Source organism: Rhipicephalus microplus, chromosome 2 (assembly GCF_043290135.1).
Source record: "Rhipicephalus microplus isolate Deutch F79 chromosome 2, USDA_Rmic, whole genome shotgun sequence".
In the NCBI taxonomy this organism is placed as follows: domain Eukaryota; kingdom Metazoa; phylum Arthropoda; class Arachnida; order Ixodida; family Ixodidae; genus Rhipicephalus; species Rhipicephalus microplus.
The window spans coordinates 39963666-39981004 of NC_134701.1; the positions used below are offsets into that span (position 1 = coordinate 39963666).

Sequence of the window (17339 nt, forward strand, 5' to 3'; positions counted from 1 at the left end):
GCGATGACTTTTCTTTTAAAAGCGGCATCGTGGTGCACTCGTCGTGTTTTTGGAGTCGGCCCTTCCATGCCGTCGATGCTAATGAACTACAAGATGACGAACTCCTCAGCACACGTACGAAGTGCCGCACATGGGAAACACATAGGCAGAAATGGCCGACGTGCCATGCCGAAGCACGTAGGAGGCGGCCATTTTGGAAATGCCGATGGCAATAGAATGACCGTATTCATTTTTTTTCGTACTCGATTTTAACGTGCATGTGATTAATGAACTCGCTTTACCGGAAAAAAGGTGCACGTTAGATTCCAGTAATTACAGTAGTTACTCCGTTAGGTCGCAGTACCACGAGAGCGAAAATACCCGAGTCAACATTTGTGATCATCTGCCTCATTTGTACACGTGACTGTTCTCGTCAGTTCATTCTCGGTATGGACTTCCTTCAAGAGAAAAGCACGATTATAAATCACCGAGAGCGAACGGTTTCTCGACACAACGCGCAACAGATCAAGGCGCCGATAGCTGTCGTAGACCTGTGCTACGGGTTGCTCACGAAAGCGCTACGCTGCCTACCTGAAGGACTGCTTTCGTAGAAGTCACTTGTGAAGGTTAAGACAGTGACGTGGTGACCGAGAGCAATGTATGCCTTTTGCTGCTTCAAAGTGTGTGCACAGTGTGAAGCATTGTGCGTGTTTCACGGGCGGTCGCAGATACTTGTCACAAATTTTAACTTCGAGCACTGGCATCTTTTCTGTGTCATCCCGTGGCCCTTGCAGACCCAGTAGCGAATGTCACAGAGTGCTTTGCATCCCAAGAAATGATTGACAGCGATAAGTTTCTGAACCACATATGTCAATTCGAAGCTTTCGAACAAGAGGAAGGCCGCACTTCGCACCCTTTTAAAAGACTTTCAATCTTGCTTTGCCTCTTAATCTAGAGTTGGTCAAACATCTTTCGGAAAGCTTCGAAGTATTACCGACGATGACGTCCAGCCCATCTGGCAGCAGCCTTATTGTGTTTCTGCCAAAGAACGTGAGGCTATTCAAACAAAAGTAAAAGAGATGCTTGAAGACGGGGTTATTCAACTGTCCAGCAGCCCTTGGTCCTCGCCAGTCGTTCTAGCGAAGAAGAAAGACAAAACCCTGCGATTCTGTATTGATTACAGGAAGCTCAATGGCGCCACCAAGAAAGACATTCATCAGCTTCGACGGGTTGACGATTCTCTGGACAGGCTGAGACATGCAAAGTATTTTTCATAGATCGTTTTGAAGAGCAGCTATTGGCAGATAGAGGTCGATGAGCGAGACTGAGAAGAAAGAGCGTTTATAGCTCCTGAAAGACTATGAATTACGAGTTCTCCCTTTCAGCCTCTGTTTGGCTTGAGCAACATTCCAGCAGATGCTGAATACAGCTCTCGCTAGCTTGAAGTGGCAAAGCTGCTTCATATACCTAGACGATCCGGTAATCTTCTCTAAAAGTGTTGAACAACATCTGAAGCACCTAAGAATGGTTCTGAAAGCTATTCATTCTTCCGAACTCGCACTAAAACTCCAAAAGTGCCATTTCGGCTTCAATGGGCCAAAATTGCTGGGACACGTCAGAACTGCAATGGAGTTCGGCCTGATCCAGACAAAACTGCAGCAGTCGCACCTTTCCTGTTTCGTCAGACAAAAAAAAAAAAAGCTGCATTTCCTCGGCTTGTGTGCATATTATCCCTGATTCATTACCAACTTCTCGACGATAGCCGAACCGCTTACGCGACTCACCCGAGATGATGTACCATTTGCCTGGACCACAGAGCAAGAAGGAGCTTACACAGAGTTACGACAGCGAATGCAAGCAGCACCTCTTCTTGCGCATTTTTATGAGGACGCTCCTACTGAAGTGCACACAGATGCTAGCAATGTCGGCCTGAGCGCCAGTCATACTCTCTCTCGAGCCGAAGCCAACTATTCTACTTCATAGAAAGAATGCCTCGCAGTCCTGTGAGCAATGGCAAAGTTTCGGCCTTACCTCTACGGATATGTTTTCAAGGTGGTGGCTGATCACCATTTACTGTGCTAGCTTGCCAATCTCCCCGATCCGTCTCCCTCGGTGGAATTTGCGCTTGAAGAAAATTGACATCGCGATTGTGTGTAGATCTGGGCACACATGAAGATTCCGACACACATTCTCGAGCACCCATAGGACATCCTGATATAGACTCGGAGGACGGTGATGGCTTTCTCGGAGCCTTGAGTGATTCTGACTTTATGTCAAGACCAGGAATTGCCCCCTGTTATCGATTCCTTAGAAGGCCAAAACCTCTCACGTTCTTCAGCGCATTGCTCGCGAACTGTTATCTTCTTGCCTAAGGAGGGGCCTCCTTTATAAGAAAAATGCTCAAGGTAGCCACAAAGCCTTCCTCCTCATTGTACCAGCCGACATGCGGGATGTCATCCTCCTCCCGTGCCATGACAAGCCCACGTAAGGAAACCATGGCTACTTGCGGACTCTCTACAGAATGTGCCAGCAATACTATTGGCCACGACTTTCAGCTAGTATACACCACTACATGTAAAGCTGCCACAAGTGCCAGCATCGCAAGACGCCACCTGTGAAACCTACGTGTCTTCACCTGATTGCACATCCACGGACACCCTTCGCCCTTGTGGGAATGTACCTTCTAGGTCCCTTTCCTGTGTTGGCCACTGGAAACAAATGAATTATAGTGGCAACCTATTACTTGAAGTTCTTTGTGCCCCACATCGTCCTACGGCATAGTGCGTCGTCATGTGTATTTACGGATAGAGGAACGTCATTTACGGCACAAATGCTAAAGGACATTTTCAGATTTAGCTGCACAAGTAGCGAAAAACAAGTACTTACCATCCACAAACAAATAGACTGATGGAGAGGCTCAACAAGACCATATCAGACATGCTGTCAATGTACATGGACGTGCCACACAAAACCTGGGACGATATTCTGCCCTACATCTTGTTCGTGTACAATACGGCAATGCAGAAAACAATGCGATTTTTACCTTTCCACCTTGATTATGGACCCAATGTAGAAACCATGCTTGACGTTATGATGCCGTACGATAATAGCCATGAGCTTGCTCTAGAAGCCGAGCAATAGATGCAGTATGCTGAAGAGACTCCTCAACTGGCTCGCATAAACATCAGTCACCCACAAGAGGCAGATGCGCGACCTGACCAACTTCGCTGTCGAAACGTCGCATACCACCCTGGAAAACGAGTGTGGGAGTGGACTCCTATCAGACAACCAGGTTTGTCTGAAAAGATTCTCAGCCGCTAATTTGGACCACACAAGGTTATCCTACAAATGAGTGACCTTACTTACGAAATACTTCCGGACTGCACAGTGTCTTCACATTGACAACTTAGACCCGAAACTGTGCATGTCGTACGACTCAAGCCGACCTACACACAATATCCTCTGTGCTTTCGAGTTACTTTCATTAACATGTGACTGTGATCTCTTGATGTGGTATTCTTTTTTCCTAGTTGTCCGTTGGTGTTTTCATCCACTTCCTTTTTTCTGGCACTCATTTTTCGATTCTCTGCGTCAGCAGGTGTTGTATTTAGGGTTTTTTATCTTTAATTTACAGCATCAAGTTGATCCTTTTCAAAAGGGGGGCGTTACAATATTGAACCCCGCGCCACGCCAAAGTCCTAAAGGTGCATTTTTTTTCCCCGATCCAAATATTTATCAATTTTCAGCGACGTTCTCACAAGTTTCGGTCTCTGTTCACGTGAAGGTGCCAAAAAGATGGTGTTATTCCATCGAACAGATCTGGTTCGTTGCGCAGCGCTTGCCAGTGCAGAGGTATGTTTGACGCGCGATATTCAGGTCTTAACGTGCAGGCTTAGTGTTTTGAAAAAAGACCGATTCTAGGGGACACCAAAGTGAGAATGCGAAGTGACTCGGCAATTTCCTTGCAATGTCCGCATTCCCTTCCTTGTTTGTTGGCGCACAATGGCATAGGAGCCTGAAAAGCATGGCCTTTGACATGTTCAACCTCGTGACGTATTTTTGTGTTTTCGGTTTAGAATGCATGTCTCGGAGGTTGCGCTTTTTCTAGCTTTTAACATTGAAGCAGCTGAAAGCAGCGGCTGCCAGCTACAAAACCCAAGTGAAGCCAATATCACCAATATGTTGGCGGTGGGAACTCGGCGTCATAGCTTGGCATTGTCTTTTGCACCTTGTGGACTTGTGTAATTCTCGCCCCGTTCCTGATAAATCCTCATTCTGGAGTTGAATTGAACGTTGGCCGGCATGTAGCGATAAAAAAAGTATGACTGGTGCTTAGAGCGATGTCAACATACCTGCCAAGTTCAAGGATTTTGAATCCGGGAGATTTTCGCAGCGGGGGTGAGGGTGGGGGGCTGAATTATTTAAAAAGCCCAAGGACAAACAACCAAACAAACAAAATACACGAAGAAAACAAGAGGTGGTGGGGATGGTGGGGCCTCAACCTCAAGCGCAAACATCAGCGTTGCGGTCGGCTTGGAGTGGCTGACAAAGGTAGAGTTTCCACTAAGGTGAGAGGATAAACATAACTAGCAGAATTTATTTCCTTCAAAAGAGCTCATGTAGGTCTTACTGGGACACACGTGAACGGACGGGATGGCGCAGCTGGCTGTCGCAAAAGCGCGGGTCAAAGCTTTGCTCCCTACTAGATTCTTTTGACAGGAACGCCAAAACATGTCTAGCCCCTTTGTTATTGACAGTCTAGGCAGCTTTTTTTGCCGTCGCCGCCACCGTCATTCACCGTATATGTATACTTATCTATATATATCAACACTCTATAAAGGAAAAAAAGCCGCCCGCGCTTGTTGCCCAGCTCGTCGCAATGCGCCGGCGCGCGCTTATCTCTGACGCGTACTTTGCCCCGCAGATTGTGTGTGTGTGTGTGTGTGTGTGTGTGTGTGTGTGTGTGTGGGGGGGGATTGATGCTTGGCACTCGCGCATATCTTTCGGTGGAAAGATTCGTGTGCCTTCTGCTTTCACTGGAACGATTGCGTTAGTTGCCTGGCCCACAAAGGTAGCTTTGGTCCATGCACAGGCCCCATTTGCGAAAAGAACGCGCTTTTCATACACAGCGAGGCATAACTGGGACATTTGTTAGTTTGTACTCATCCGCACCTGTGATTATGTACGGAGCATCACTTTTTTTTTGTTTAAATAGCACGATACGTGTCGAGCGGCAAACATTGTTAGTTCACTCTCGTCTTGTGTGCATTGCTTTCGTGTGTCATTTGTGCGTGAGCAGCACGCTGCGCGTTTCGATCTGCTTGCCGTTTTCAGTGCGACATTCCAAGCTGTTGCTGTCGCATTCATTGCTTCGCCATTGCGGTGAAACTGGCTTTTTTTACGTATCTACTGCCTTCAGTCTACCGCTGTGTGCCCTCGAACTCCTAGATCGCTATCGCACCGCTGCGACTGCGATGCTGTGCACGGCAGTTGGGGCAAATTGTATAGCTCCTTTTACATTCCCGTGTGCTTGACTGCGCACACGCTATCAAAACAAAGTTGTTTTATGGCGTCTACAATCGCATCTGCCGCGGTTTTGTCCGCAGGGTTTGCGGAAAGCAGCGTTGCTTTGACTGGTTGAGTTTTGGACGCACACACACTTTGGGTACTCTGTTAGTTACGTAATCGCCGTACATGATCACGTCAAAACCGACTACCGTTTCGTCGACAGCGGTTGTGGCAACGACAATCACGCACGCTGTAGAAGACAGTGCGCGCGCTGGTCACACGCGTACTTCCGAAGCTTCGAGTACGCTGCTCTCGGCCTTCATTCGACGATTTCCGTACTAAAGTTTGTATTACCCGCCGCGGTTAGGAAATGTGTTCAAAACATTCGAATTTAGGCCCAATCGAGATAAAGAAATTTTGCAGAGGAATTTCACGAATTCGCATCTGCCGCAGTTTCGCATCACTGAGATTCTACTCCACGTTTAAATGAACGCCTTTCAAACTCATTCATAATAAAATGGGGTAGGTCCGAAAAGCCAGGAGAGGATTGAGCTGCTTTTTTGTCAAGGCTGCCGGATCACGCACAAAAATTTCGATTTCCGAGAAATTTTTTTATGACAACCGTACAAACAGAAGAAGCGGTCCTAATTCGGGAGTATCCCAGCCAATCCGGGAGACTTGGCAGGTATGCGTCAAGTAAAGCATCATCGGAAACTTTCCTTGCGGGTTAGGTGACGACTTCGGGTGAGTCATGGCCTCTGACAACGGCGTACGGTGCCTCAGTGGATTCTGCAACTTAGTGTTTCCAGGCATCATCTCAGACAGTGAGTAGTGAGCAACTGCATTGGCGCAGATGATGAAGTATTTGTTTCAGATTGCATCGATGTTGTAATAATGGCTGCTGCTGCGAGTGCCGCGGAAGTGTACCCGTGCGGTTATGAATATGCCAACGCCTTCGCTGCCAACCAACCTTTCGCTGTGCTTCAAAGCTTGCATCGACATTCTGCGTCAAACAACGCTGTTGTGGCCAAAGAATCCGAATTCCCTTATTTGAAAAGCTTCAGTGATACTGAGAATGACTGGAACTTGACGGCGTACAAAAATCAAGACAAGTTTACAAACTATCTTCTAGTGAAATAATGTGGGGTAACTTGCAGTTCACTTCTTGTTTTTCATTCTACATGTACAGGGATTGAATCGTTATGTCAGTGCATTTAATAACTTTTGAGGCTTCAAATGCTTTAATTTCCCCTAAATAGGCATATTTTGCATTTCAAATTATTTCGCAATCCCCTTTGAGTTCGATATATCCAGGATCGACTGTACGGTACACTCTCAGTAAACAGAAATCTGTTAAATAAAACTACTCTTTAAACGGAACTATTGCCTCTGCAATGCTTGGTTTTGGGCTTGTATTCTGCACCCATGTTCACCTCTCAGTAAACAGAACTGTCAAATGGAACATATTTTACTGGTCCCTCCAGGTGCCGTTTACTGAGAGTCTACTGTATTGCGTTGCCCAGTTAGGCTATGCATCTGGACGCTCAAAATGTGCATCATGAGCTTGACTTTTACGTGTGCTATCTGCGCAATTCAAAGAAAATGAAAGGGAACAAGAAGGTGCACCATTCCTCTCCTTGTGCACAATGTAATAAGAAACGAGCAGCACGTGCACTTGCAGCTTAACAAAAACCTAAGTGCCCTTTTGCTGTACAGCATGCGCACCTACCAGCTATTTTACATGCCTTGTCTAAGATTGTGCTGGCATCACTACCACCATTACTGAGTGAGGAAGAAGATAGGCAAGCTTGGAGGCCCATCGCCATCGGCATGCGTACACTAACAGTTTGAACTCTGAACTACGCCCTGCCTGGTGCTGCTATGATCATCATTATTGAAGAATCCTCAATAAACCCCTGCGATGCGACAAGTGGTGGAGTTGCTCGGTACAGAACTACAGAACCAAAACCTCAAGCCCGCCTCAACAATGCCAGATGAGGAAACAATGCAACAACAACAACTCAGTGCGATGGTGCATTTCCTTGGCCCGTTCCATATACATGACCTGCCACTCTTTAGCGGTACAGAAGAGCACAATGTGGAAGACTGGCTCGCCGACTAGGAACGGGCGAGCCTGCTCAACCACTGGAACAATGCTGGGAAGCTCAATTATCTCTCACTTTACTTGAGCGATGTCAACAACGTGTCGCATGGAAACCACAATGACCTTCTGACATGGGCGGCCTTCAAAATTCATGTAACGGAAGTAAAAACTGGGCTTGTGCGAATAGTGAATTTTAGGTTCAAAGTGAATTCAAAGCGAATAGTGATTTTGCTCGAATAATTTGAAACGGAATTTGAATAGCCCATATATAGCATATTGTTACAAATAAGACGCGATGCTGTATCGACGAAGCTGTGGATGAGATGTACTCAAAACTAGCAGTAATGGTGTGAACGGTTCACCAGCGAACGAGCGGAGACCACCCTTTGTCCTCTTCGTCAGGCACACACGCGCATCGTCCCACAAAATGTCAACATGTAGCATAATCCCTGGCGGCAGAAGCGCGGTCTCGGCGCGTCTAGACGTCAACGTCAGCGGGAGAGTGGTAAGGCTTCAAGCGTGCCACATGTACGATAACGGTGGTCTGTGAGGCAGTTGAAGGTGATGGGGCAGCAGGGGCAATTTCGTATGTCACAGGAGTAATTTCACGAAGGACTCGATATGGACCAGTGTAGCGGAAAAGAAGTTTTTCCGACAAGCCGACTTGACTGCTCGGGGACCACAGCAGCACCATTAAATCGGGTAAGAAGTGCACGTCGCGGTGCCGTTGATCGTACAAATTCCGCTGGTTCTCTTAAGAGGCTAGAAAGCGAGTGCGGGCGATTTCGCCCGCACTCGCTGGTTACCTGAGGAAGACAAGCGTGCAGTAGGTGTAAGGCGGTGCTATGCCACAGACGAAGGTTTTTATAGGCAATGCCATACCAGTGCGCTTTTCGGTGGTCGCCACATTGCTGTCCTTCTTTCCTAGTGGTTACCAGAAAAGGCGCCGTCACAGTCGCGCATAAGTGGAAATAATTGATCGGCCTATTCCGTGCTCTTGCACAGGGGCGGCACCAGGGGGACTGGGGCAGGAGGGGGGGGGGGGGGGGGGGCTGGAGGTTTTCGCCTGCTCCCTTTTTGCCCACCCAAGAGCGGAACACAAATGTTGTCGGCCCTCCCTCCCCAAAAAAAAAAAAAAAAAAATCTTTGCACCACCACACAGCTCTTGCAGATGCGCAACTGGACGCGAGAATGGTAGGACTGCTCTCTGTTGGTAGGACGCACAAAGCATTGAGGTAGGTGGAGAGGCGCTTTCGGACAACGTCAACACTGAAGCATCTGCGACGAGGGGGAATAGCGGGCGTCATGGTAGACACCGGGGCGTTCGGTGATGTAGCCGTTGTGGAACCTGACACGTCAGAAGTGTAGTGGGCCGTGGAGATCGGCCAAGACAAGCGGGTGGCGAGCATGCCTACAGTATCGTCGGCCCAGGACGATGAAATAACGCACATCGTGGCACACTGATCGCATGCTGCACAAATGTCCTGAACCTCGTCGAATGGGCAGTCGGATGCAGGACTCGCATCGCTAGTGGCCGGACGAGAGGATGTAGGAGACGTAGCCAGGGAAGCGAAAGTTTGGTCGAAGCAGGAATGATGGTTCCTTGATACCGCTTGCTATGACTCACAGTAAAACAGGAATTAACGGGCCAACGGAAGCGGGCGGTAGATGAGGCCGTAGGGGGCCAGCACCGCAGAGCAGAGGTCATCATACGGCTGCGAGCTGGAGCTTGAAGTAGCAGTGAGACGACGCAGTTGTACCTGAAGGCACTAAAACACACTTTTTTAGTGCCTGAAAATCCGGCCTCTAGTAATCACTTTCAGTATGACACAAGTTGCAAACTGTTATTCAGGGCATAGGAAAACTAAGAAAACGTTATTATGGAATGCCTTGCTTTCTTTTTCGTGAATTTTCTTATAAATATCAATATGCACTATCTCCTGCTGCTTGGTCTTGGAAGTCTTTTTTACGGTCGTTTGACTAGATGATGCACTTCAAGTAGCTCAACTGTCTCTGCCTTTTCTGCATACGAGTCTGCTGTGGCTGTTAATTCATCAACAGTGGCTTCTAGTTTCTTCTCCTTTTTTTGTTAGCATCTCAGCCTCCTCCTCAATGCAACATTTCTTCTTCTGTTTATCATCCTCCTGCTTCTGCCTTTACCAAGTTTTCAGGAGTGCACGCTGTTGGTACAGTGCAGAAGCTACTGATGTTCTCAATTCTTTAGTGATGGGCACATTACATATGCCACCTTCTGAATTTAGCCATCAGAAATAATGCGCTGTGAAATGTGTGACATATTTAGAAAAAGAAATCAAGAATTTTCAAGAATTTGCAAGAACTCCAGCTCTGTCAAGGCTCTGAAAACAAACTTTTCAAATTCAAGGTCTTTTTCATGGATTTCAAGGACCCGCATGAATCCTCAGCTAAGCAATCCAGCACCAATTTTTTTTCTTTTTGTCTACTGAGTGCTGTCGAAGAAAATTATACTTGGCACGTGTACCAGATGTGTTTTTTCTTTTAAAAAATAATACTGTCACTGTCAACTTCCGAGTTAAAACATTCAATCAGATCGGCTGACCCTTATTTTCAAATAAGATGAAACGAGGCTCACATTCATCTTTCTTGGCTTTGCGGTCTTTGCGAGGGACGGCCTTCTTCTTGGCAGCCGGCCCTGAGCTCTGCTGGGCCTCCGAACGCTCCCTCCTCATTTGCAAGTGAAAGTTGACAAAGTTCCACATCATCCATGCCTGAAGAAGGCACACCGCCACGGTGCAGTTCACCCTGCACAATCAACGTTCAAAGAGAAAAACAAAGCATGATGGCAAGAAGACGACGCATACTCTGTTCATGACAATAAAGAATCTTCACTAAAAGGAGAGAGAGAATAGCAAATGCACCACTGTGTGCCAAAGGTGGGCAGCCTTCTTATACCACGTAGCCACCGGCCTTTGTCACCTTCTGCTCGACCAAGCTTCACTGTTTTTTTCAGGCCTGGATCCAATAACGTGGCCTACTGCTTTTCAGCCAGTGTAGCAGTACTGGGATTTTGTCTGCATCCCCATACTATATGGCATAATATGTCCAAGACATCACAGTACTTGTATTTGTACGAGTATACTCAGTTGGTGAGATGCGGTGACGTGCAGTGAAATCTCGTCATAGCCAACTTCAATATAACAATTTTTTTCAAATTAACAACATTTCTGAAAATCTCCCTCCAAATGTTGATTTATTCTAAAAACATCTCCCTACTATGAATTTCAGGAAACCAAATGTTTCAGAATAACATATCAAACTTTATCCCCTTATATCTCCAGAACACTTTAATATAGCTTGGCAATTTTATAAAGTGCCTCGCGGCCCTAAATGTAACGCCCAGCTCCGTAGCTGTCACTCTCATCATCACGATCTGCCCACCCTATTCAAATGTGCGATAGCCCTATTGCCATCACTATCCCCTGGTACTTTCTTGGTAACCTTTCGGCGCGCACACAGTGGATGGGAAAATGGAAGGTGAGGAGACAAACAGGCGCATTTCTTTGAATGTCTTCAAACCAACTCGCCCAACTTTCCATTCTATTACCTGGTACTTGCTTTTCGTCAGGCTTTGCTGCCTTAGTTTTCATCCGGCAGCTTGGCCTGTGCACTTGTTACACAACTGTTTTCCAGCCTTTCGGTTGGTGGTTGAAAGTTCAAGACTATATCTGGAAGCAGCAAATCAACTAAAATCAAAGTTTATTTACATCGTGAAGATGCAGGCAAGCTTGGCAAAAAGCGAAATCGTTCGCGTGAGGATAGCGCAAGCCCCCTAATACAAGGCACACAACAGGGACACAAAAGTCCTTGCAAAGAAAAAATAAAAAAAGCACTAAGAAACATCTCAACCAATGCATTACATACATAAAGTAAAAAAAAAAATGGAAAGGCTGTGACAATTGAAACATAAATCCAGATAAACTAGCTGCCGTGGCGAATTTCACAACCCCGTCATATAAAAAATCCGTTCGGCATTTTTTGGGACTATGTGTCTATTACCAGCGATTTAGTGCAAATTTTTCACGCATCGCATGGCCATTGACTCAGCTCACTCGAGAAGACATCACCTTCTCATGGAGCGAAGACGAACAATGGGCATGTGAGATGGCAAAAGTGAAACAGCCAAGAGCATAAAGGTGTCTTTTATAAACAAGCAGCTTGTGAGTCAGTCTGAAGGCTCAGTCTTCCGATCTAGCCCAGTCAGCTGTGTGAACAAACATGATGATGACAAACTTTATTTATGTACAGGCAATGAAAGCTCCTGTGGGTTTCTCTGAAGGGGGTTTTGCTGATGGTCGAGGTCTTTAGTCCAGGGCTCCCCTGGCTCTTGCCACCCGCTCCGCTCTCTGGACGAGCCTGATCTGTATGCCGAGGGCCAGCTGGACAGCAGTGGCTCCCATTGCTCGTTTGCACTGTTCATGTGGTTACGTTCGAGGTCGAGTAGTGTGCACTCCCACGTAATGTGGTGCAGGGTTGGTGTGACCCCGCACCATGGACATTCATCCCTGTAAGATATGGGGTGCATGCGACATAGTGTGAGTACGCTTTTGTAGGTTCCGCTTTGGAGTCTACGCCAAGCGGTAGCCCCCTTCGTCATAAGCTCTTCATGAGGTGGTGAATACTGTAGGCGTCACCTTCCGTGGTAATCCACTATTGCGACATACTGAGGGTCAACTAGCTCCGGGTCTCCTGCAGTCAACATAAGGGGCCCTCAGCTGTGCACAAAGCCTCGAGCAGCCCGGTAGGCGTGCAGGTTGCCATAGACTCCAAAGTGTCCTGGTATCCATATGATGGTCTGTATAAAGGAGTATTCCTTATCTTGCTTTGCAGCAGGCTTATCACTTTTTCCCAGCAGGAAGTTCCTGCAAACCTGCTGGGAGTCCGTGAGAATTGTCAGCGGCATGTTTGCATGCAGGCGTTCACGGATGGCAAGTGGAATGGCCAGCTCTTCAGCTTCCATGACTTTGCAAGGGGGGACTAATGCATCAGAAATAACATGGCCTTGACGGTCACATACTACTGTCATTGCTCCTTTAGTTATTTCATACATGGCAGCATTTGTAAATCGAGGTTTTTCCTCAATGCCCGCATTCTTTTTATTTAAGCCCTGTTTTCCCTTGCTGTTACCACAACTTGATGAGCACATTACCACTAACTTGTCCAAATTTGGTATTCATGTTCTCATCCTTCCCACTGCACATTCTTTTTTCATTATACCTTCATTCATAGTCACCTAACATACTGTTCTTCTTCCTGGGGAAACACCTACAGGATTAATCTGAGATTACTCATCTACAAAATAAAGCTATAGGGTGTGGTGTACACGTATCCCGAAGGAGTACGGCCACCAGCGTGGGTCCGGTCTTAGCGAGCCGCAGGGCACGCGTTAACCGTCGCCGTGGCGAGAACACGATACTGCTCAACGTCGCAACACTTTATTGTGGCAACACCAAACGCAGTACAGCCCGTTGCAAAAAGGCGCGGCGGGAAAGCAAGTAGGCTTATCCACGCCACGGGCACAAAGTACTACACAGGGGTGCCACGAGCACGTCTCCGCGGTAAAGGTAATCCACGGAGACACCGGAGCAAAGGCCCAGTTGCTCGAGCGAGGGCAAAGGCGCTCGCGTTGGCTTCGAAGGGAGACGGGTCGGCGTAGCTAGGCCACGCACTAGGACACCGTACTGCCCTTCGGCCGTGAGTACGCAGCGGGGCAACAAAAGGTGAGCGTTCGCATCGGGCGCGAGGCGCCGTCAGCGAAGTCCGACGAGCCCCGAGCGACGGGACTCGACGGACGGAAAAGAATGCGTGGCTCACCGTTTGAAGTCCCGGACTGTACTCACCGCTCCCGACGCAGCGCGCGAAAACCTCTCGGGAGGCTCCCCGCGCGCGGCGCCACAGTCAACATCCGCTACCGGGTGAGGGAGTTAAACGTCACTCCGCCCTTCCCAGCGCGGCTGACGGCAAAGGAGGGCAGACATGTCGGGACATGAGAATGGCAGAAAAGGCGGGAAAGCCCGCGCAAAGGCAGCGGGCCAGCCTCAATTCCCACATCCCCCCCTCCTAAATTTGCCCTTTACCGGTCTGCAAAAGGCAGCCGGACGTCACCCATGCAGTTAAAATGACACTGCTATGAGCGGTAGCTAACCTCAGTCCAGCTCTGCTACTGCTGCTAAAAAAATTACAAAGGAGAAACAAAACATAACTAACAAAATAAACACATGACACTATAAAACAGTTGCGAAAGGGAGCACAGAAAAGTGGGATTAGTGTTCGTGGTGCTGAAGCGGGAATAGCGTCCACTGCGCGGAGGGGCGGAAAAGGGCGTGACAGTGTCCGCTGGGTGCGATGCCCGAGTGCGAGGTCACAGGTACCGGAAGGGGCTCACTGATGGCTTGTTGCTGCTCTTGATAAGCCGCGAGTCCGACGAAAGCCGCTTCGGTTGTTCGGAGGCCCCGCATTTCCGGCTCGATGACGAAGCTGGACGTTGCGGGAAGCCGGGCCTCTCCGGTGGTCAGGGAGGCCGAACCAAAAATTGGCTGCGAGGCGCCCTGGCGTTGGCCAGCAGCATATAGCTGCTTTCAGCTGGCCTCGCGCAGGAGCCATGGTGGAAAAGGCAGCACGGCTTCTTCGGCGACGGCCAAGAGCAGAGCACAGCCAGATGGTCTGACGTCAGTGGGTCAATGACCCCCCAGCACCTCCAGTGTCCGCGTCGATGGAGGGCAGCCATGACGCACTCTTCGCGGGCTCGCACTGAAGCGTCACGCACTTATACACGCACAGAAGCACGCACACACACCGCCGACAGCTGCGCGAGCGTAGGCGCAAAGCGTCCTTCGTCTCTCTCCCTCCCGGCAAGCACCGACACTGAAGGTCACACACAGCTCCCTTCGCGGTAGACGAAACGAACACGAAAAAAAGTAAACACAGAGCAAACTGACACTAAACATCTGGCAAAAAACATAAAATACACATGAACACTTAAAAAAAAAAGAAACACTGGCAGCAGACAGGGCGGGGTCAACTCCTTTACGAAAAAAGGCCGTAAAGAAGCTAACCTATACTGAGGCTAGACAGTAAACTGAGGGCCTTCGGTTGCGGAGAAGTCCGCCGTCCGGCGCGAAATCACAAAGGTGACCGCTTCCTCAGATTATACCGGTGCGGGGTCCGAATGCGGTCCGCCGCTCCGGGTGTGCCCGTTGCTTGCGCGAAGTGCCGTAGGGCACTGGCGCGAGCTCGTCAGACCGTGACAAAGGGCTTCAGGTCTGCGATGTGGGCACGGCTGAGTTTTCCCAAAGGGGATCTTTCAGCTAGTACGCGCCACGGACGCTCACTGACAATCGGTTCATAAAACCGGGCGGCTTTCCAACCCTTGGCTCAACCGTTTGTCAGACGTGGCAGGCACGGAATAGCGATAAAAGCCACGCTTCGTGCCGGGCCAGGTCACAACATTGCTCAGTTTGCAAAAACTTTCGAGCCACTCAGGTGACCGGCCATGGGTTCGTCGTGAGAGGATCGCAACAGTGCGGCTCTCAGACTTTTGGGCATAACCACCTTAAACGGGTCTATGGACTCGTCGTCAGTGGCTATATACTTCAGCAGGAGCCCGTCATGGTCCAGCAAAAATGAATCCGCCGGGGACTCAGCGACACACGCTGTTTCAGACCCCTAATCTCGCCCGCCGCAGAACAAGCAGCGTAACGGCGCTCCGCGCCTCGTCAAGACGGTTTAACGGCGCCCGCCGCAAAGCAAGCAGCGTATACGGCGCTCCGTCCCTCCGAGACTCGAAACGGATCACTCTGCTGAGCCTTCAGTAGCTCTTCGCTGCCGAAAGCAATTCCCATTCTCCCAAATGGGGGAGTCTGGTATCGCGCCCACTCAGGACCGCAGTAACCGCCGCGTGAGTCGGCGTTACGGGTTCGCTCTCGGCCTCGTGGCCTTCGGAAAGCTCCTCCGCTCGGCCGCTTCGCGGTGCGCCGCTTACCTGGTTAGCAGCCAAGGTTTGTCCGCATGGGGACTCACCCTTCTCGCCGAATGGCGGCGAAGCTGCTGTTTCGCCCCCGACGCTTGCATGTGCTAAGGCACCGCGAGCGGCCGTCGCACCGAAATCCAGGTTCTCGGCAGACAACAGGGGGCACGGGATAGCGCGTCAGCTACCACGTAGCGGTGTATTCACCACAAAAAGGGGTGACGACACAGGCGAGCGCCGAAGCGCGCCCGTCGATAGAGGCGGTGGCCTCTTGGTGCAACGCGGCACGCCACAAAGCAGACATAACGTTCGGGTAGGGCAAGAGGCCCATTCCGAAGCGACGCGCCATCTCCAAAGGGAGCGGCTAGGCGCCTCGTGTCGTCACCGCAATAGGGGGTGCCGACACGGACGGGTGCAGAAGGGTTCCCGTCAATAGAGGCAATGGCCTCCGTATGCAACGCGGCATCCGCTAAAAGGGACAGCGGACAAAAGTCCCGCGAAGCAGCCATGTTGCGACGAGCCCGAATCGCGCAGGCGAACTGACTCGCTAAGAGCAGACAAAAGCTAGAGCTTTTGATACCGCGTTGGGCGCCAGTGTGGTGTACACGTATCCCGAAGGAGTACGGCCACCAGCGTGGGTCCGGTCTTAGCGAGCCGCAGGGCACGCGTTAACCGTCGCCGTGGCGGGAAACACGATACTGCTCAAGTCGCAACACTTTATTGTGGCAACACCAAACGCAGTACAGCCCGTTGCAAAAAAGGCGCGGCGGGAAAGCAAATAGGCTTATCCACGCCACGGGCACAAAGTACTACACAGGGTGCCACGAGCACGTCTCCGCGGTAAAGGTAATCCACGGAGACACCGGGACAAAGGGGCCCGGTTGCTCGAGCGAGGGCAAAGGCGCTCGCGTTGGCTTCGAAGGGAGACGGGTCGGCGTAGCTAGGCCACGCACTAGGACACCGTACTGCCCTTCGGCCGTGAGTACGCAGCGGGGCAACAAAAGGTGAGCGTTCGCATTGGGCGCGAGGCGCCGTCAGCGAAGTCCGACGAGCCCCGAGCGACGGGGCTCGACGGACGGAAAAGAATGCGTGGCTCACCGTTTGAAGTCCCGGACTGTACTCTCCGCTCCCGACGCAGCGCGCGAAAACCTCTTGCGAGTCCCCGCGCGCGGCGCCACAGTCAACATCCGCTACCGGGTGAGAGAGTTAAACGTCACTCCGCCCTTCCCAGCGCGGCAGACAGCAAAGGAGGGCAGACATGTCGGGACATGAGAATGGCAGAAAGGCGGGAAAGCCCGCGCAAAGGCAGCGGGCCAGCCTCAATTCCCACATCCCCCTCTCCTAAACTTGTCCTTTACCGGTCTGCAAAAGGCAGCCGGACGTCACCCATGCAGTTAAAATGACACTGCAATGAGCGGTAGCTAACCTCAGTCCAGCCCTGCTACTTTAAAAAAAATATGATTACAAAGGAGAAACAAAAACATAAATAACAAAATAAACACACGACACTATAAAGATACTGCAGAAGGGAGCACAGCAACGTGGCACTAGTGTTCGTGGTGCTAAAGGGGGATAGCGTCCAGTGCGCGGAGGTGCGGTAAAGGCGTGACAGTGTCCGCTGGGTGCGTACTCCTTCGGGATACGTGTACACCACACTGGCGCCCAACGTGGGTCCGGTCTTAGCGAGCCGCAGGGCACGCGTTAACCGTCGCCGTGGCGAGAACACGATACTGCTCAATGTCGCAA

The 17339-nt window shown here is 50.0% G+C and overlaps 1 protein-coding gene across 5 annotated transcripts in view; it reads right to left on the reverse strand.

Annotated features, from left to right (window-relative positions):
- The window catches only part of TRAM (translocating chain-associated membrane protein 1), an 81571-nt gene that overhangs the window by 7464 nt on the left and 56768 nt on the right, over nt 1-17339 (reverse strand). For all 5 annotated transcript variants that reach the window (XR_012893626.1, XR_012893625.1, XM_037420229.2 and 2 more), the window contains one exon: nt 10203-10372. Coding sequence is in view for 3 of the 5 variants with exons in the window: in XM_037420229.2 (XP_037276126.2) it covers nt 10203-10372 (170 nt within the window). In the remaining 2 variants the exon portion in view is untranslated. The remainder of the gene's footprint in view (nt 1-10202; nt 10373-17339) is intronic.